The 22908-nt window shown below is 30.0% G+C and overlaps 1 protein-coding gene across 1 annotated transcript; it reads left to right on the forward strand.

The window, feature by feature from the left end:
* Window positions 1-1611: 1611 nt before the first annotated feature.
* TRIADDRAFT_28070 (uncharacterized protein) lies at window positions 1612-7812 on the forward strand (the record flags this gene model as incomplete). The annotated part of the gene is made up of 27 exons (XM_002114119.1): window positions 1612-1749; window positions 2002-2166; window positions 2271-2318; window positions 2430-2478; window positions 2641-2729; window positions 2844-2926; window positions 3035-3149; window positions 3243-3363; window positions 3545-3615; window positions 3858-3970; window positions 4121-4281; window positions 4391-4555; window positions 4652-4811; window positions 4900-5015; window positions 5160-5277; window positions 5364-5463; window positions 5564-5686; window positions 5756-5833; window positions 5900-5998; window positions 6084-6197; window positions 6346-6483; window positions 6551-6616; window positions 6728-6786; window positions 6898-7080; window positions 7163-7274; window positions 7379-7471; window positions 7618-7812. The coding sequence occupies 27 exons, from the start codon at window positions 1612-1614 to the stop codon at window positions 7810-7812; spliced, it is 3072 nt and encodes a 1023-aa protein (XP_002114155.1).
* Window positions 7813-22908: the final 15096 nt, after the last annotated feature.

Genomic DNA, 22908 nt, shown 5'->3' on the forward strand with positions numbered 1-22908 from the left:
TAAAATTGCTGCTTATTAAACAATTCATTCATCGATGCACCTAAAAATACTGATCTGATTGCATAAAGTAGCATTCAGATAATTCAATCGTCTGTTTTTATCATGTATTCATACGGTATACGCGTAGATGATATCATTTGATTAGTGGTAAACAAGTAAATTTCAATCTCAGGCTATACCAAACGCTATGACTGATATCATCACATAAAATTACTGCTTAGACAATTCCTTCATCTACACACTCATATCCTGTATTGTCACGGTATTTAATTATTTAAACTGAAAACAGTTCTTAGTCACCATTCTAGACAAATAGACCATTTCAAGCGAACGACATTTTAGAAAATTTTATTTACAGCATATGTGAGGCAGTACTTCACTGTTGGCGAAATTGATTCTACCAATAATTATCAAATACTAGTAAATTGCATTATTATTACACCTTCTGATTTTAGTACCAACAGTAAATATCTTAACTATATCACAGGATGATCTCAATACTGCAGTATTTCATTACAGTAGTGGGGAGATTAATCCTACCTATAATTATCTTACATTACATTATTTTTTTGTATGTTTTCGTTACAGATTGTAAACAATTTAGTTACATCACCGAATGATGTCAATACTCACAGTGTTTACCGCAAGGTTGTATTCTGATAAAAAAAACGTCACAACTAGATTGTAACTTTCGTTTTCTACCATATTAGAGTCTTTGTCGTCGATACATCTATGTGACGAATCTACGCAAAGAAGTCAGGTAAGGTCAATATATATCACAAAATTCTTTCAAAAATGGCAATTCTAGCTAGTTGGTATTAAAGTTGATATTATTAATTTTGGTAATTTGATGCCAATCATTACTACATGATAGGCTAGAAAATAATCTATGCTACTGTATGTTTATCTATACGTATGGAAAGTATTTGTATGGGCTATCCACACTGGCAGTAACATACTGTAAGCATGCGTTCGTATAGAAAATACATTACCAGTTTACTTGATAGCTGTTGAGTTCTTGTATGTTAACTATCATAAATTGGTTTCAATCTATCCTTGGCAATTCTTTAGTGGCACATTTATCTTACATGCGATTAGAGTTTCATCCAGATTATTCGCAAAATTGGGTATCTGTAGTAAAGAACTTAATTCATTAATTAAAAATTTTATACGTTACGTATGTACCTATGTGCGTGATTTATACAAATTTAAGTGGAGATTATAGGTTTCGCCAGTAAATTAGTTTATGGCTCTCTTGCTGTTTGAAGGGTCACAGGAAACTGCATTTAACAGTTATATCGTATGAATGTTATCATACTGCATAGTCAGTATTCTTGTCAGTACTAAAGTACAGTACCACTATTAACTGCACTCATAATTTGCTAAAATCACCGGCTATACTTATAGAAATGCGTAATTTGTTACGTATAGATCCTCAATTGATGAATTTATTCAGAAAGAGACACAACCAACAGGTATAAATATAAATGGATTTAAATGAATTAATAGCAAAACATCATTGTCGCTATGCTAAATATACAGTATGCAGATAAAGTTATGGTAGTTTTAGTCATTTATTTGTACAAATCTGTATCAACTACAGTTTATTAAATGTATCGACATTTGCTTAATGTAGTTTACAGTGTTAAAACGCTAACAATATTTTGTGAAATTCATGAATTAGCTATAGAAATTTTTAATAAAATGCGATGGCTGCTGTTCATTTTTCAAGATGATGTCGATAGTAAGGTATGGCTTAGCGTTAATATTAAATTAGATCAACTCAAGATTAAAAACTAATGCACTATCAAATATCATAGTGTCATAATTATAATACAATGATAGTAAATATTAAAAAATATTTTATTCTAATGCGGTGTCATAATTTGTAAATACATGTAAGAAAATGGAATTGCGCAATATTATCGTCGCCTTTGTCTCTTATGAAAGTTCCCTTAACTAGTTATTAAATTGATAGCATCTGACTTCTTACTGCTATAGAGATTGGAAATGTTGTGTCACCGAATTCTATCCAATATGACAGTAAGCGATTCTCCAAAATTATGGTACGTCACCTTAGCAATATCTAATCAGTACCTACCGTTGTGGCTTTATCAAGCTAAGAAGTTACTTCAAGTATGTAGTGAGCAACTAGCTAATATGAAGGTAAGTCGCAGATACTTTGATTCACTAGTCGTGGCTTGCGATATTTGCACAATGTACTCATAAGTATTAAATTATTTATAAATTTACTTACATTCACAAAACAGATAAATAAAAAGAATGAATTAGAGGCTATGCAGTTATACCTCACTGTGGTAAGGTTATCCATATTTAGGCTATTAGACTTCTAAATTAGAATTTAAAAACTACAATCTCTTTGGTCACTAATCTTTGTATTTCCATGGTCTATTTAATCTTTTTCTAAGCTTGTCACATTCAGTAGTACTAAGAGCTGGAAGTTGATGAGCTCAAAGGGTTAGTTTATTGAAATATTCTGTAATGGATTTATCATTTATTAGATAACTATAAAATAAAACTAAATATGAAAATTTTTAGTCCAAAATTCTTTGGCTTACGTAGAAGTTTCGTCGAAATTACTAAAATTATAATATGATGCAAACTTGTTTTTAGCTTTAGCAAATAAGAATTTTCGTCCAATTCTCGATCAGATATGTAAGCAAGTCCTGCTTCACCTCGTTAACAATAATTTCTTTGCAAACATGAAGGTATAGGATATACATCATCAACAATAATAATTACTATACTAATCTAACTTTATTGTACATTTCAATAAAATAATATTTATGTAACTTTAATCTCGACTTGGCGTAATGTGTTAGAACTTCTTGTGGAATTGTACAAGGAGTGGAGAATTAAAGCTATCGAAAGTCACTCTCTCGGGTGTTATAGTTCTAATACAAAGGTTACAATTACTTTTAATATTTTTCCTGGCTGATATAAGCGAAAAAGAACTTTTAAACCTGTAATTATTCATCACTATTAGTTTTAACTTTTTAATTTTCTATTTTAGAACTTTCAGTGCAAGCTCAAATAACTTAAAATTACTTAAGCAGTTTATGGAATCAATTATGGCTTTTCCTGCATTATTATATCATGTTAAGAAGTTATCCCCCGAGGCAAGCTTAGTTTGAAATAACTAAAAGTTATCACAGTATGATAAAATTGATTTGTTTAAATTATCACTGTTGCCTAATCGACGATTTCCTCTTTGTGTAAAGTCCTTAGCTGAATTCCGTCAAAGTCACGTTTTGGAAGTTGTGCTGGAAACCTATGCAGACGGAAGTAATCTATCTAATTTAACCACAAAACTTGGCGGATACTATACCTTTTCTTTATTAGGTAATATTTAACTTAATTAATAATAACGACACCGGCCATTTGCTGTTATTATGCAAATGGCCGGTATCAATGTTATTTTAGCAATTAGCTTAATTCATGCTAAACATAAATCATCCTATTTAAGTTGGTAACTACTAAAAATCGATTATGATAACCTCTTTTTATTTTGGCACTTTTATAGGCAACCTGATACAACTGTCTCATTATGCTGATAAAGTCAGTAATTTAGAAAATAACGTTCGCAGAAATAAAGTCGGCTCTAATTTTCTTTTGATTAGTATAACATTACTCCTGTAAACTCATTCTAACTTATATCTTTTACGAAATAGCCTTGGATTAATAAACTATCTATTTTCAAGGTAAGAATATAAAACAAATTAATGCCTACACCAGTCTGCCTACTCTATACTTTAGTCAAGATAGTAGTTATCAGTGATAGTTTATCGTCCGTGAGAATATTCTTAAATACTCAATTATAATCTTTAACACATTAGAGCATCATTATGTACCTGCTGAATTATTGTCATGACCAAAACTCGGTTAAAAATTCAAATGCTACTGTTCATCATCCCCTTTTTGGTTGGTGTTCGGAGGCTTTAGCAACAGAGTAAGGTTACAAGTTACTGGTGGTAATGGATTCAGTTATTTCAGTACACTTCAATAGAAATAAATGTGTCTTTGTATTACTGAGACCCTCAAATACCTTAGATTGTAAAATATCTGCTAGTATTTATAACTTCAATCTTCCATTGCTTAGTTTGCAGGATTCAGTCCCATTAATTGGCAAGCAATTTCAGTACCTCTGGATGCCTAGTGCTGTTCAATTATTTTTTACAGACATTTTCGAAAAAAGTGATGAAACACCTAATGAAGCAGCTGCATCGGTAAAGACCGGAGACAGCGTTAAGAAAAAGAAAGGTATAAAGAATAAGTTCACTAAACTTTTAACCATGTCCTCTAAGAGCCAACATTCTTCCTCGTGATACAACAAATATCTATTATAACGTATACACAATACTTTGTATAGGACTTTTTGGAAGAGTTTTCAGTAAAAGCCAAATTAAGGGGTTCATACTTTCATCCACAAAAGTGAAGACTAATAGTGACTTGATAAAGCGAATTTGTAGTACCTGTGCAATGTATAATACTGCTATAAGTACACTGCCAGAAATGCGCACGGACGTTCTAACTGGTAATTAGCGTTCATTACGATTGCTATCATAGGAATGTGCTATTGTGAAATTGTTAAGGTTAGAAATTAAACCTAATTCGGTTTAAAATGCTGCAGGTATTAGCTACTATTATGGATTGTTAGAGCCACTATGGAAGTTTATTCATACGCTATACATGGAAGAAGGACCCAAAATTTTTCATGAGAATAGCCCAAACTTAAGCGATACGATATCGCTAACGACTCTGTTCTGTAATTGCTGTTGTCATTTGATAACGTAGGTTGAAATCGGTTATGCATTTAATTTTAGTATAGAAATGATGAAATCAGCTAAATGTAACATAGAAACTTTTGATTAATATTAGTATTGTTGATGATATTGAACTGTATCAAGAAAATAAACCATTTACCCTTGATGAATTAATAAAAATGGTGACATTACTAAATCATATGGTTTTTTATGCTATATGGAAGCTTGATGGTACGTATAATTTTCCAAATGACGGCATAGTTAAAATTATAACACTCTATCATAGTAATCTTACCAACTTATATGATAACGATATAATTTAACAACTTTTGTTAAAATTTTTTATTAAAGTCTTCAGCTCGTCCAAGACTACAGGAGCTAAGTATCCGTATGAATACAGGCAAATGATTAATGCTGGTCATATGCTGTTAATGGTATTATATGATAGGGACTGTCGCCGATCTTTCACTCCTGAGAATCACTGGATCATCAAGTACAGTATACAATTCTATATTCGTTACATAAGCGTAGATATCTTGTCTTATTAAATAAATGCTAATATGAGTAAACGTTTTGCAGGGAATTAAATTTTAATGAATTTATTTCCGCTCTCAACGAAGGCACTAATCGTTCTCATGTATTGTTACGCAAAATTGCTCACGTAATTCCACGCGAAAAGGTTTTCTTACAAGGCTGAGAAATATAATTTTTCAGAATATTTAGTTGCAATTGTTTATAAAATTTCTTTTCATTACTATGACATTATTTTATTCTACTAGCGAGTTGATTTATTTCGAAAACTTGTTGCGGACGACAAGAAATCACTTGGGATTTTCGCTGATACTTTAGCTATTAGACCAAATTACACATATATTAATATCAATCGTAGTAGACTTCTCGAGGTATGTTACGCTAGATATCAATTGGACTCTTAGCTCATCCATTGAAATAGCGTTATTTCCTTCAATTAGGATGGATACGAACAATTGACACAGCTACCTCCAGAAGCAATTAAACGTACAATTAAAGTACAGTTTGTTAATGAACAGGTAATCTAATTATAAAACGATATTGAACACTTAGCCATGGATATCTGATGGTGAAATTGCTGTTAGGGTTTAACTGAAGCTGGAATTGACGAATCGGGGGTTTTTAAAGAATTTTTAGAAGAAACTATTAAAAAAGCGTTTGATCCAGCATTAAATTTGTTTAAGGTCACTTATCAGTTCACGAATGTTAACTAGAAATATTTCTAGAATTAGTAGTTTTTGATCGTGTCGGCTTCTTATAATCATTTAGGTTACTTGTGGAGACGAACCACGACTATATCCATCTCCTACCTCTTATATTCATGGTAATCACCTACCGTTATTTGAATTTGTTGGACGTATGTTAGGGAAAGCGGTGTATGAGGTATCTGTCATCCACTTTAAAACTTGTTGCTAATAGTATGGTCATATAACGATGTACTCGTACATGTTAATTATTTTCAGATCCATATTTACCTATGCTGACTTAGTTGCTTCTGATTTGTATAACCTGATATTATAATATCAATTAGGGCCTAGTAGTAGAAGTTCCTTTGGCTTTGTTCTTCTTAAATAATGTATTAGGAGGGCAGCATAGCATTTTGTATAGCTGTATCGATGAGCTGCCCTCTCTCGATCCTGAATTATACAAGAATTTAAACTATGTTAAAGTAAGGGAGACTTTGAGCTAATAACGGTCGGTATAGTAGCAATCTGATTAACGTTGTACTTGACTAGAATTATGAAGACGATGTTGAAGATTTAGCCTTGACATTTTCATTTGACGAAGACGTGTTAGGAAAGGTAATGGGAAATTAACTAATCATGTTGATCGACGCTTACAATTATGACTGATCGCGAGTTTATAATATACATACTCTTTATTTGTCTATCGTTGATTGATTCATATAATAGATTATTACGCACGATCTAAAATACGGTGGAAGTACCATTCCTGTTACGAATGAGAATAAGTAATTTGAAAGAAATAAAATTGAAATTATTTACTTTTAGGCTTCGGCATTAATAAATAAAATAGATATTGATGGTGCTACTTTTTTCGCTATTTCGGCATATTCCTGCAGATTAAGTTATATTCATTTAATGGCTCATTTTCGACTACGCAAGCAATTAAAGAAGCAAACGGCAGCTTTTATTAGGGGTTTTCATTCAGTTATTAAACCAGAATGGCTTCAGGTTTTTTCCGGTCCGGAACTGCAGCTGTTAATTGCTGGAGAAAATACAACCATTAGCATTTTAGATCTTAAGTATGCAATAATTAGAAAATTAGTTTCAGAGATTTAGATTGATTTTGACTATCTTCGAACTAAAATATACATTATTAATAAGAAAATACACAAAATACCTTGGAGGATATCACAGTAAACATCGCGTTATTCAGTGGCTATGGGATATATTAAAAAATGATTTTGGAGAAGAGGATCGATGTAAATTTCTCAAAGTAAGACAACTATTAAAGAATTTAATGCAATGATTTGCTAAAGTAAGAAATATTGATATATATGTATTTGTTATAATAAATAAATTGTAATTACTTTTGCACAGTTTGTTACTAGTTGTTCCAAGCCACCCTTGCAAGGTTTTTCGAATCTACAACCACCTTTTACTATACGATACGTAGAGGCTGAAAATGAGGAAGTAAGGTTTACTCATAGATGTATATCTTGTAATAATAACATAAAAGTGTAAAGTTCTTAAAGCCCGATTCTGATAAACTATAATTGTATTGTTGACTCTGATAACGATGAAATAATAGCGCTCATTATCTGATAAATTCGATTCAGGACCGAGAGTCTATTAGCCGAGTCTTATTTAGAGCGTTAAGCATTCCTAACAGAAAAAGTCAATCGACATCAAGATTACCGACGTCTTCAACATGTTTTAATCTATTAAAATTACCTAATTATCACTCTAAGCACGTATTAAGAGAGAAATTACGTTATGCTATTCAATCAAATTCTGGCTTCGAGCTATCATAATTGTATGTAAAATAATTTAAAATATTTTACTAAGATTGGTACAATAGACTGATGTATTTAACAAAGGATACCTGAAATATTGAATTTAAAAATTTTATCACTAATTTCACTAGCTGTATTTGCCGCAAAACGATCTTACTTCACAGCTAGGTAGTTATTAAGTAAATAATTTTAAGAAAATTTAATATTTGATTTCATTTTTAATATGAGATTAAAATATGTTCGATCGTATCAGGATTAATCATATTTATTATTATAGCACACTTTATGTATGTAAATACTTATTTGCGTGCTTTTCCTTGATTCGTAAATACTTTAAATCAATAAACCAATTTTATAAGTATGCTGCAAATTGCAGTACTGTTCTGTTAAGTGTGTAATATGAATACATCCAGTTAATTATAATCACTATAAATGAAAAATTTTTGATAGCTGCAATTCCTGCATCCTGATGCAGTTAGGCAAATTGTTCATGAATGGAGTAAATAGAAGGCCTGGTAAAATAAAATTTACTAGTTATATGTATATGTTAGTAGCAACAGAACTATCAAGTTAGCATTCTATTTGTTCTCATCAGGAATCCTTTCGAGAAATTTAGTCCATAACTGACTATCACTAAATTGTTAATTGTTTTGCTTTACCAGCTGAATAACGATCATCTGTTGTAACTTAGTAACGCATGAAATTTTATGGTTTGTAACAGCTGCAGATATTGTATGAGTATTTGACGGCAGGACTTACCTTGAGATGATTCGTTAATAACATCTTAGAGAAAGATTTCATTGATTATAATTATATTATATAAATGGTCGATGATATAATAGCATTAATTACACGTTGTAAAATAAGTCATTTTATTTATCCATATAAATAAAACGCAGATAGAACGTAAAAACTAGTTAACATTGTAACAAGTGTCAACTTAGTTTTACGCGTACATATAGCACATAGGACTAATTCTCTTTTAAGAGAAATCAAAGCTATTCCTGCTATATCGCTACTTATCAATTTGCTATCCTTGTGCAAATACTGGCTTGATAATGACAAGAAGTTGTTTTCGATTTTGCAATATTCTCCAAATGATAAATTATAGAACAGATCTAAAGAAATACATTGCAAGATTCGCTGTGATGTCTTTGTCATTATGAAATACCTAAGCTGATTTAATAGTAATTAAAATCATTGGTAAAGATATTTTATTCATTAACCTAATTTGAAGTTTTCTTATCTCTTACTATACTATCAATTATACATAGGCTTACAAATTTTTAATTAACCGATTAACCTGAATTACTTTATCATTGTATATGATTCTAGTTTTTGATTTACTGCAGCCATATAATTCAAAATGTCGCATGTAATAATTTAACGTAGAGATTATTCGTACTAAAGAATGTAGCAGCGATTACGTAATATTCTTAACTACAAATGCAGATAATAGGAGAGTTAAATAATGGTACAGTTGAAGCCATTTCTTTTATTTTGATTTTTAGTACTTAATTATAAATTACAACATACCCAGAAATTAGAATAAGAAGAGTGACGAAGAATCGGTAATTACAAATAAAGTCATCAGATAATTAAATTTTAGATAGACTATAGAAATTTCTGTTGAATCGGGGAGTAGTTCACCGGTAGTAATTAATTTCATACAATAATTTATTCCTTATTGCTCAAAAATTTACATTAAACTTTAGGATAGTCGACGAATGGTCATAAGTAGAGCGAATTAAATTAGAATTTAAGGGTTAAGATTTTAATATTATTCATATAACTTCATGCTATTGGAATTTTATAATATACCTTAAAATTATAATTATTATAAGAAGAACTTTGCTATAATTTATCTCGTCGTCTACATTTTGCTCTTTCGCTATCTTCTATGAGAAAATCAGAAATGAGGAGGAAAGGGAAATAATAAATAGGACATAAATCTTTTCCTATGCCTTAACTAACTACAGTACATCATCTTGTGCTCTTTAATTAGCCTAATACCGTAATATGATATCGATTGATAGAACTAGGAAGGTCATAATTATTTAATTCTAGCGCAAAGTCAAGGCAAAAATTTATATTTTTAACTTCAAATCTGAGCAATACTGATTCAAGAAAGTAAAAAGAGAACAATTAAAAAATATAGATGTTATTTATGACCACTGTAATTTGATTATAAAATCTCCATTGCTATTTAGTGAGGATCATAAAATGCTATATAGAAATAACATATGCTATTACATAATATTTCTAGTAAATCAAAATTATGGTAACTATTTAATAAAATTAATGTAATCATTGATAAACTCATAAATATTCAGTCTATATGATTGAATTTTGCGGAAGTGATATTAGTATCCATATAAAAGATGTTAATCAGCTTATGTTTTGCAGTTATAAAGTATAGTCGCACAACGGTATGTTAATTGTTATTACCGGTTTATTTCTTCAGCGAGCTTAGTTAGTTGCTATAATTTAAATTAGTCGGAAACAATTCTATAATATCTTCGGTTTTACGAGTTATTACAAGATCAAGCTATTTTTCAAGGTAGAAATTCCCTTATTAGCAGCTATGAAGATGGTTCAACAGTTTGTACTATTCTATCCGCTAGAAATATATTGGACGTGGTAAGCCTATGCCTTAAAATAATACGAGTGTATGTGATAGTTTTTAATCGTAGCTATAATGCTATTAATATTCAATACTAACATATAACACTAACAAAATGAGTAGATTACGATAATGATGAATACATCAATCATTAGAAAGTTTCTATTTCATTTATATGCGTTTTAGTATTGCTACTAATAATCTGATATCACTAAGTAAGAAGGCCATTCGATGATTTATACAAAATGCTAATAATAGATCGAGTACCGTATAGGGACCTGTTAAGAACATCTAAAAAAGCATGAATCAATTATTCAGAGTCTGTTTAGATTGCCCTGAGTGAAAAGATATTTCTAGATAATGCGACGCTAACAAACCAAAAGAAAACGCAAAATCTGTAACATGCTTCCGTCATTAACATTTCATCGTTCGATAATGGTTATACTTAAATACTATCATGGTATATAATCACTCAGACCTGATGCAAAACTTATTACATCTTCATTATCTTACTATATATAGGCTGATGTATATGGTTCTAATTAAATCCGATACTATAGCGATGGCATGATCTATATGAAATTTATAGAAATAGATAATTCTTAACCTGTAGGCCGTAGATATTTCGCGTAGACTCGCTTGTATTCAACGATCAATAACCGTAAATTTTACCCTGTAAATACTACGGCACCGACCTCTATATGGCATGTTAAAGATTCGTATCGGACATAGTGCTATGTCAACTTTATGATGTAATTACTGACTATGATTTCTTCTATTATAATTATCCAAATAGGAATCGAATCTGTTATAGATGGGTCGAAGTCATTACAAACATACAAGTATTTCTATAGTACTACGAGCTGTAAGTAAAGTATTAATAGCTCTCATCATCCGTGTAAATCACTATCAGTTATTCGAACTAGCTTTTTCTCCTCTTTCTCCAATCTATACAGCCACACACTCTAGTCTTACCGTACTGCAACATTCTATAAATAATTCTGTATTGTATTGCGTAAGCAACTGCGAATGTGAAGAATTAATAAAATGCCCAATCTTCGATATCTAAATCTCTCAACTGAACTGCGCCTATTAATCGTATATTAACTAACCTTATAATAAATCTAGTAATGGAATCACATATACAGTATTATAGATATTAGCGTTGCGGTTGAAGATGTGGCTCGAGCTATTACTAGAATTATCTTAATATTAGTCTAATCGCATATATTAGGATTAGCTTGATACGGTATGCAGCGTGTTTGTATAGGCTATTGAAACAGTAAAATATAAATTAAATTTAGCTTCCATCATCGATCGGTACATTTGACACTTCCCCTTAATGTTCAATTAATTATTAAACTCTTGATCATCTGAAGTTGTGACGATAAAATAAATGTTTAATAACAATTGAATTATAATTCAAAGAATATATTGATAAATTAATTACATGTTGTCATCATCATCACTATGCCAGCTATCCTGATAAATTAGTTTACTTTACAATCTTTTGTTATAGTAATCAGAATAGAAATTGTTAAGGATAAATTTTTTAAGATCACATTGGAATAAATTAATAATAATATCAATCAATGATCTTCATCTTATTCGATATGTCACTCTATAACGTAATAGCAACAATTTGGAGGGATTTTATTACGACATCGTAACTGAAACAGAAGGGAAAACCATTAATTATCTTAGGAATGACAATGAAGTAAATTACAATAACATTGATTAAATATAGGAAATAAAGAATGGAACTTCTCTATTAAATGGGAGTAAGACATAGTTCTATAAAAGTAGGTGTCATCGTGATGTAGTAGAATCATTAATTTATCATTTCTTAATTATTTCTAAGTTAGAGTCAATTAAAAGACGCGAATCCAATGATGATAATTAGGTTAATTATCGTGGCAGAAACATCCCTTGTTTAATGTATGACGAATGATTTGATTGAAATTCTATTATCAATTTTAGAACAAAAAAGTAATTATCAAATTGAAGCAAGTTTTATAAGTGAAATAGATAATTTAACGCTATTAAATAGAATAATCGTTCTAGCTAACGAAATATTAGTCTTTTTTAGTAATCATTAATAAGACGAAAAAACGTTATGTACATGAAATTGAATAGGAGCGAAGATTAAATTGATTAAATCTTGATTGATTGATTGATTGATTGATTGACTGATTGAACTAAGATAAATGAATACATTACCTATTATCTATTCATAATTTATAATTCATCCATTTGAATGGCTAAGTAAGTCGGGATAGTAATCACCATCATTTTATAATATTAAGAACGATATGAAAGAAAACAGATCAAGCTAATAAAGAGAATGTTTTAAAAGCTTATAGGTTTATAATTCTACCCTACCAACATTAAATTAGCCTTCATAGGTTATACAATTTTATCTATCGATTAATCTAGTTGTAGCTACTGTATAAAATAGGATTAAACGAATTCATCTTAATTCAATCATTTTAATAATAATAATCTCGGCAATGCACGATTACATTACTAGTTATACCGGTTTACTACTGAGAATTTTTTACTCTCTTTGATTGATAGATTCAAGAATAATATAGCTAGGCGGAACGCTAATAATGAATTACATGTCTATCAAGTATCATGACGGATCTCAACTATCTTTGTTTAATTCTTGGGAAGATATTAGTTTCTTTAATTAATCTAGTGAATAGTAATTGTAATACAAATTCAGATTTGAATGAAAGGTAGCTACAGATAGGGAGAAAGGAAGTCGTCCTGCAATGATCATTAACTCGATACAGTGCTAAATCTTTTTTTATTAAGTACTGAACTATAATAGATAGATTATACTTTCACGTGCTCACTAAATTTCCTATCTTTTAATGAGGTAGAAGTTAAGCATGGCAGAAAGTCATGCTCGAAAATACCATTAACTCAGCAGATGAACTTTTTCCCTCCTTTTAATTCTTTATCATCAAATATTGCATCTATCTTTATTTATAAATCACTTCAAAAGTTAGCCATGTTAAACAAATTGCATAAATGATTGCAAATTAGTGATATAATTAATTAATGATTAATATTAATGATTTTAATATTTCCGTCTTTATACACGCTTCAATATGAGCACATTAAGATTATACATTACTCGATGTTTGCTATCGACTCTTCAATGACGGAATGGATTTAATGCTGCCTTGCATAGCTATTGAAAGGGAATAAATGGATTATCCGATCTATTCCGTCTTGTTTGATTAATCATTAGCCACAGTGTACTTATCCATTCAGTTTGTTGTAATAGAATCTCCATGGCTTAGTTGTATTAGTTTTAATAATAAAGCTGACTGCAGTAAGTTCCGTTGTAAATGTTGAAAGAACGTTAATCTGCACAGATGATAGCTGTCAAATTGATTGAGGTTTTTGACAGTTCATTTTTAAGAACTGTACTATTAAATTATAGAATAAATAGATCGACAGACGACTCTCTTTTTTCTCCATATTAAATAGTTTAGAGTGATATGTTTGTTAAGTCTATTTGTTGTACTTAAATTATATCTACTTCAAGTTGACATTATCTTAGTATACAATACAAAGTTAATCCGCGAAGGCCATCCAACCCAATACAATCGATCGAATTTAATCCGAGCTATGTTTATAACAGTCATTATTTTCTCTGTGGCGCTACCGTAAACGGTAACCTGATGTTATTAACTATGCGTTACATTCTATCTATGATAGGCTTATGCTTTCCGGTTTGGACTAAAGGTTGGGAATAAGACCTTTTTTCTCAATAAAATTTTTAACGTTGAGTAATTTTATGTTAAACGATAGCAGATTTAATGCATTCGTTTTCTCCTCCCATTCCTCTTGAGGGAAGTAATTCGTTCAGGAATAAGATTTTGAAATAAACGTAAATAAAATAGGTAAGTTCAATTTTACACCATTAACAAACGCCAAAGTCAATATACTATCAGAGGTATTTAGACAGCTATGCTGTTATCATGTTAATTATAAAATTTTACTGAGTAATAACTCATGAAGAAAGAAGTTATTAAACGAGCTAATCAATAGTTTTAATCAACCATAAAGCATAAACTGTTGCTAGTAACTACCGTAGAAAGAGCATACGGATCATTCATAAGTAACTTTATCGGATAAGTATTTTTACTTATGCAGGGGTAGAGTGAAGAGATTATTAATCTAATGTATAGAATAAGGTCATGAATTGCAAATGAGTTTTTAATTACGTAAGGTTAACCAGTAAAATGTCATCTAACACAATTCATCGATAAACTCATCTAAGCAATCTTATTCAAGAATTAAACATTATATCATACTTGCCATAAGATTGATCAAAGTATAAGTTCCTTTTGATTAGTATGGTATCATTAATACTTGGTTTTAAATTTTCATGCCACTCTTTTTAGATCATGGAAAGAGCGACAATATTGTTAATAAGTAGAATATAGCAGTAAGGGTGATAAATTTTATATCTATAATAAAATCAAAACTCTTACTGTTGAGTAAGAGGATCTTGATTGAGGTGTAACTAACGCTCTACTTGGCCTATCGATTAATTAAAATGTTTATTTTTTGCACTATTGGCCAATAATTGATTGATGAGATATCATAGGAATGGCGTGAAGGTTTACAGTAAATCAAGAATATTGTTTAATTATAATTATTGATTTATTAAACTTAAGCCATAATTATGCATCATCTTGATTAATCTTAGTACTGTATTATATTGATTTTTTTCTAGCAATATTAAACATCTGTCTATGAAAAGTAATTGAAGAGGTATGGAAGAAAATATTATATCTAGAACATCACTCTAACTTATTAAAACTAGCTAGTTTCAATACATCATGACTGCAATTAATGTCGACAGAATCAAAGCATTTGTAAGAGGAAGAGAGCTAAATAAAAGATAGTTATAATCATAAAAGGAGGTATAGAAATTGGTAAAATACCGTAATTAATCTATATGTTGTCCTATTACTTGCAATGTTCAAAGGACTGATCTATATTTTAAACTGGATTATAATGGTTACTGAACATTGATGATAACAGAGGTAATTATCATCAGCAAATGGAATTCAAATCTAATTGAAGACTATACTTTATCGCTGCATTGTCTTAACTTATGGCTTTGCTTGATTATATTGAGGACTATGTGCATTGAAAAATGGTCGATGGGCATGAAATTAATTTCGAGGGATGGACAGCTTCTACACATTGCGTTACAATTGACATCTGTCTGATAGTTATGACGGTAACTCTGCAAACACCCACACACACTCATGGCAATTAATATAGAAAAAATTCTATTTCAAATAAGATTAGGCCCAGCACTACATGCAATCACATAGAATGAATATTTCCATCATTATCACGATGATATTTTAAAATCCTTATGGACATTGAATGATCTATACTGTTTAAAGGGTTTAGCACAGCTATTCGCGTGTAAAAATATGAGACGCTCAGCCTAAGTTATATTTTAAAACGGCTATTGAAATATTGATATCTTGGAGGGACTGTTATACAATCTGCTATCTTTCCTCACCACCTCCCCCACAGATAATTTATATGAGTCATTTTATCTATCTTATCTTCATTGTATAACATTAATCGGATCAATTTATAGATAATAGCTCTCCATATTATCACTAGCGATCGCCTAAAAAATATTAAGATATCAACATTAGTTCATCTTCAGGCACATTCTAAACTATTTACTTTAGTTAGTATAATATCGATATCTTGGATATGCTATTTGATACAATCTGCTGTCTTTCCCCACCTCCTCTGCGTCTTTATTTCTATAAAAGTCTCTTCTGTCAATCTTACTTCAATATTGTATCAATTTAATCATTTCAGATTTGACATAAGGCTTATCAAGCTAGTACTAGTAATCACTTCTTTCAGCATAATCTATTATTACTTTTAAATTCATCGCAAATTGTATAACAATTTTCTCAAAATTAGCATCATTTTGTCAGTAATTAGTAAATTTCAACCAACCTGATAGTTACTAAGCTAAGAATATTAAAATACATACAGATTACGATGTATATACAAGTTACGAAAATGATCATTTAGACTATATGCCATTTCTTGTATGGTACGAAGTAGCAGATGTCGAGAGTTTGTGGTGATAAGTCAATTCTTAAGTTAAATAATTAAATAATCATAAGGAAAGATGTTGAAATCATTTAAGAATAAACAAAAGAAAAGGATTATACTATATTGACTTTACTTGATTGATTGATTGATAGGTGTATTGAAAGCTGTAGTATTACTGTTGACAGTGCTAAAAAATGAGGTAAAATAGGAAATCGATCTCGTACGATATCGCGCTATTATTAATCACTGTATACTGTCAATTTAGTCTATATATATCACAAATATGCACAGTCGTATAGTATCTTTCAAGTAGAATAATCAAGACAGATTGTACTTTAATGATTAGAGCTATATGTTACCAGTAAAATATTAGATGATAAGATACGATAAGCTTTTTAGGTTAAATAATGATTAAATTTCAGTAAGATCCGTGTATACTTTGTACCTACTGTGGTCATTAATTAGAGCCAGGTTGCTCATATGTCAAATCCCGGCTTATTTTGGTTTATTGAACATCGTGCATAAAAAATTACATCACTTTAGCATTTAGTATGGAAAACGTAGATAGATGTATCGATATATTCGTGAATAAGAAACCGTCATAGCTAATCTGAAATCATAATTAAATCGCTATTTAGGTAGGCAATAAATCTATTAGATAGGATAATAATTTACTAATCGATAATAAGTTAATAACTATTTTGTCATTTGATTAAATTTGATCGGCAACGTTATTTACTCATCTGATCGCATGATTGAGGAGTACCAACTACTAATGATCCAATAATGACGTAGAGCCTGTTATCTGATCTGTCAATCAAATTGATTAGGAATAATTAATTTAAATGCAATAAAACATATTGACTCATTTTCTATTGTTTTCCTATTGCTGTTTGCTCTTATTATATCAGATCAGAATAGTTATACAATCTTTTCATAATTATATTGAATTTGAGATAGATTAATGATAAAATAAAGTAAGCAAGGAAAAAAATAGATAGCATTCGACAGTATTAGGATTGCTATTTTACCAGATGTCAGTCTTGAAGCGTTATCGATAGCTCAAGACTATTTTATTAAACGATGAGCTTATTCTCATCTTACCATTTAGCAATATAATTTTGTCTTTATTTAGTCTATAAACAAAATTAAATTACTTGAACATAGATTATAAAATGTATTCGTTAAGACAGAATTGAAGGGTTGATTATGATGATGATACCTGCACAGTTGTTGCTATTTATCCAAATCGATCATTTTCTACGCCGATCTGATTTATACTAATGCTGACTACATACGCCATAGTTTTAATATAAAATAAGACATTGAATCTAGTAATCATGCGAATAATAATCAAACCTTACATGAACAATCTAATCTGCATCGGCATTTTGCTTGCATCGTTTTAGTTTACCATATCAAAATCAAATACTAGTATGTGAATTAGCTATCACGTTTATTATCAATACTCGTTGATATACATCAGCAATCTAAAATCTACAGATTGATATAAAATCTTCAAAATAATTTGCAGAAGTGTTGCCAGTATATAATCATTGTCTTTTGAAATACCATATGTCATCACTTCATAGACTTAATCGATCGATTACTATATGTCCAAAGTTAGAATAAATTATAATAATCTGTGTTCTAAATTCCCCTATCTGACCTAGCTTGTACCATAAGCTATAACCGAAACACGGATATGGTTCTCAAGGAATGCAATTAGACAGTAGAGACTACAGAGAGCTCTTAAGTCTTATTTTTAACGAATACAGTCATACTATGGTTACATCTAAATATAATACTGCTAGTCAATCGGGACTACACTGAAGGAATAATACATATAATTTTATACTGTAGCTTCTATTTCAATGGAAATAACTAGTAAAATCCATAATATTTAAATTAAATTGGAATCAACATATAGCGGACTTTATGCCAAGATGCAATAAATGATCAGGCTTTTCTTTGATTTAGAACTAAAATCAGTTAAAGAGAAGAGGATAAAATGGAATGGGATGGGTAGATTAATAGGGGTTAATTTCGTAGATGTTACTATAGCATTTCTTGAAATCACTTAATTACAACTGAACAATAACAATAATAAGATAAGATCTTTGTAAATAATCCAACATCAAGTCTTTCCAGCATTTAACTCAAACTACGTATGTCAATGATGTTTTTATTAACATTAATGGAACCGGTGTGCCGAAAAAATTACCGTTTGTTAAATATTAGATCGCTACACTAATAAACAACAAATACAATAGCCACAGGCAATAAAAATCACATTTGTTACAAGTTAACCCGTGAACTACGTAAATGAAATTAGCCAAAATTACATATCTCGTTTGTAGAGTAGTAAACAAGATACATATTTAGTATGTCTCCAATGTTCAATAAATTTATTGAAGTCAATATTAGTAATAACTATTAATTCATATGAAGGAAACGACTTTAATTAATATAGGATTATTAGAATTATTGTTTACGAAATCGAAGTGACTATGTATGTAATTATTTTCACTGTACCTCTTAGTCTAATTTTATAGATTTCTCCATCATTTTAATATTGCATTCATACATTAAAATACCTAACTAATACAGATTAGATACTTCGGTAAGGGCTAGTTGCTAATTATAATCGAATTTAAGAACAGATTGTAGTAGGTTCATGATAAGATACGTTGTAAATACATTGACATATACAATATCAGTTATTTTGGTAGATCTGACCATTAGTTGGTACGTCGATCAACATAGACGGATATACTTTTGTAAATTAAGCTAGCGATCTAGTCCTAACTAAAGTCGTAATTAATCTATTCTCTATTACTGGTAACTCCTAAATTTTAGTTCTTTGATTGCATCTTAATCTTAAACATATGTACGATACAAAACTTATAAGAAGTATTTCTTATCATTTCTATAACGCAATTTTGGGTTTTTAAAACAAAATCAATAAATTCAATAGCGCTAAATCAATAGCCATTATTACTAATCTATTTAGTTATCATGCATTATTACAGTGTGATGAAGGAATAAATAAAATAAAATTTTGATCTTTATACATATTTTTACAGAGTATATGCAAGAATTATCGTGTTAAGCGGTAGAAAAGGTAATGATTGCGTTTTTAACAATATTTTCGTAACTTTTGATAACGTGAATTTTACGAAAAGCCTACTATTTTCTTGATAGCCCAGTCCATAGTTTTGGAATAAGTATCGACGTGAGGTTCAACACTTATTTATATAATAAACAATAGCTGATGTCTATAAATGATTGTCAACAATTGTGCGACAATTTTGAAAACAACATCGCAGTTATTGATCCACTGAAATCACAGCAAAATAGTAAATTTAAAATTGATCTAGAACTAAAAATATTAGATAGCGTATCGTCTGAGGTAATATATTACGAGTTAAAATTATTACCTAAAAGTCAAATGGACTGTATAATTGCATATAAGTTAGATAATTAAATTGATTCTGCAATATAGATGAGACTTTGTATATGAAAATATTAACAATATTAACAACTACCATATGATTCTGAAATAGTATTTGATTTTATTGATATCAATGGATAGAGGGAAAATATTGTTCAGGTACATTGTTAGTATGCGTATTGGACATAATTTCATGCTGATAGAGTAGTCATTGCAGTGGAAGTTTAACATGATATATCATACTCTAGAGTATAGAGTTATTTAAGAGTATCGAAAGGGGTAGCTTGTATAATACTTTTATCTGGAGTCTTTAAAGTAGCAAGATAGCACTAATACAGTGGCTAAAACAAGAAATGGTGTTAACTATATTTTTATTTATATGATTGATGATGATAATGGATAACAAAATTATAAATCTCGGGTACAAGTCATCTTCAAGTTAAGTTTTTTGGGAAAAAATCATGGACATATAATACTCATTTCTGTTATGTTATTTAACAGATCTACTTGATTTTTGAGCCAGCAGTAGCTTTTTCTTTGATCATCAGATCATCTACAAATACAAAGTTGTGATCTAATAATATCCCTAGAATCAGTAGTGATCTAATCAATCATACCATATTTCATCTATTCGAAATCGAAAGTGTGAGAATAGCAACAAATTATTTAGAAATATTATGTTGATATGATATTAAATGCTGCTTAATATGATAATGCTTATTCATTAGAGTCGATGATATTTCCTATTAATTTTCTGCTGTAGTTAAGAAAAACACAATGTAATATTTGGCTAAATTGGTTGTCCAATAAATCATTACGATACTATTGGGCAATTGAGATCCAAAGCAAGTAGTTGCGTGGCAACAGTGTCAGGTTTTTAAGATGATTGTTCTGACCACAGATAACAATAAAAAGCAAATTTTCTATGTCTATGACTGCAATCTTATATATATATATATATAATACGTAGTGATACATGAAATAAAAGCAGAAAATTGATCGTCTTGTAAATTACCTTTATCTATTAACTATTACGTAAAATAATATCCTATAGCTAACAGAAGTAAAAATTGATTCTGATATGATATCATTCCAATGGTATAATAGTGAGGTAGAGACACATGTATTGAGAAGGAATGAGAGATGTATAGAAGACGGAAAGAAGTTGGTAAAATGAGGAATGAGGATATACGAATTTGTAACTATATATATATATATATTGGTTATAAATTTCCGGTAAAAATCGGCGAATAAAACGTTCATCTATTACATCTATGTAAGTATATTAAGTAAATCATGACAAGTAAAGAATTGAAGATCTTAAAAAATCAATATGTAAAGATTTTTGAATAGGTAAAGGTGGACAAAAATCGATTTTTATTATTACGTGATTTCTATCATTTTATCTGTAATACCTATATGTCCATACTATGAATTAACAAAATAATACGGGAAAACGACTTTAAATAGGAACATCCGCGGCTTTCTTTCGAATCTTAATTAGCGTTACTATTAGGCAATTCGTTATAGCTTCTCACTTAAAAATTTGGAGTAATGACGATATTTAGCCCTGGCGTACCTGGTTGCAGTGTGATATTATCCTGCACAAAGATGAACACACATCGAATTCCATTGTTGGGCAATGTAATTCCAGTTATTATAATACATCTCGATAGGAGGTTCAAGTTATCGTTAGGATAATAAATACGATACTTGATGACGTATTCTTCGATAGTCTGTGTTTGAAAAGTGAAATTTTAGACCGAGTGCTTATCATTCTTAAATAATTTTGTATAATTATCATTAGATACCAGCTTAGATGGATATAGGGTAGAGCGTATCGCATAGTAGTAATCGGTTGTCGCCAGTGATGTATTGTATGGCTTCACTTCAGAATTATTTCAGATAATTTGTCAATTTATATAGGATAGGATGCTTATAACGGATGGTGTGAACTTTATTGAGAAAATTATAAATAAAGATGGGGAGCCAGCAGCAAAAATTTCCATCGATACATACTGAGAAGCGGGTAAAGGAAAGATATAGTTCAGTGTAGATGAGGATCAACTTATTTCCAGGCAATATATATCTTCATGACCATGGACGAATCTATGACTTGCATACTAAATAAATGAAATTCTTCGTCTTTGAAGCACGAATAACAATAAAATTATAATTTTAAAGTCATAATAACTTGAAGGTTCGATCAGTCTGCCAGACCCATTCCACTTCATTTTAAGGCATTAAAATCGCTATAAATGGATGATATCAGTGTTACGAGTTTGCAATCATATTCTATTCGCTTATGAGAAGTGATCTAATTAGCAAATCATAATCTTCTATAATTATCCATTTAATTCCATTGAAATTGGTATAATATAGATATTATAGAAAGGTATACGAGTCTTTGTTGATTGCCTATTGTTATGGAGATCGATAACTGTGCCATTTTGTATAGAATAAATATTGAGCCCCACATGTATATTCTACTCCTGAAAGTTCGCTTATTCTTTCCTAATGATGTAATCTTGTAGAAAAAAACAGAATCGAATCTTGCTTATGGCTTGCGTTCGATAAAATCTTTGAAATACATATGCAATATGCTATGAATCATGATTAATTACTCAGATCTAGTTGACTAAAGTATCTTCAGCCATATTAATAGAAATCCGCGTTAGATCTTGAAGTGATATTGTCCTAGATAACTTCTTGACTATAATAACTTAGTGAACAGCGCAAGTATAAAAATAGAGAAATAATTCTCCTAGGTTCGTGCTTAATTTCTCGTCATCATGATTCTTCCCTTGAACTCGAAAAATGTTTCTATCGCATTATCGGTAGCCTTTATCTTGCAAGTGTCAATAGTATAAATTGCCATACTTGTAGGTTGTTCATCGAATCTAAATGCTGA

Source organism: Trichoplax adhaerens, genomic scaffold, assembly GCF_000150275.1.
Source record: "Trichoplax adhaerens TRIADscaffold_7 genomic scaffold, whole genome shotgun sequence".
NCBI classification, from domain to species: Eukaryota; Metazoa; Placozoa; class Uniplacotomia; order Trichoplacea; family Trichoplacidae; genus Trichoplax; species Trichoplax adhaerens.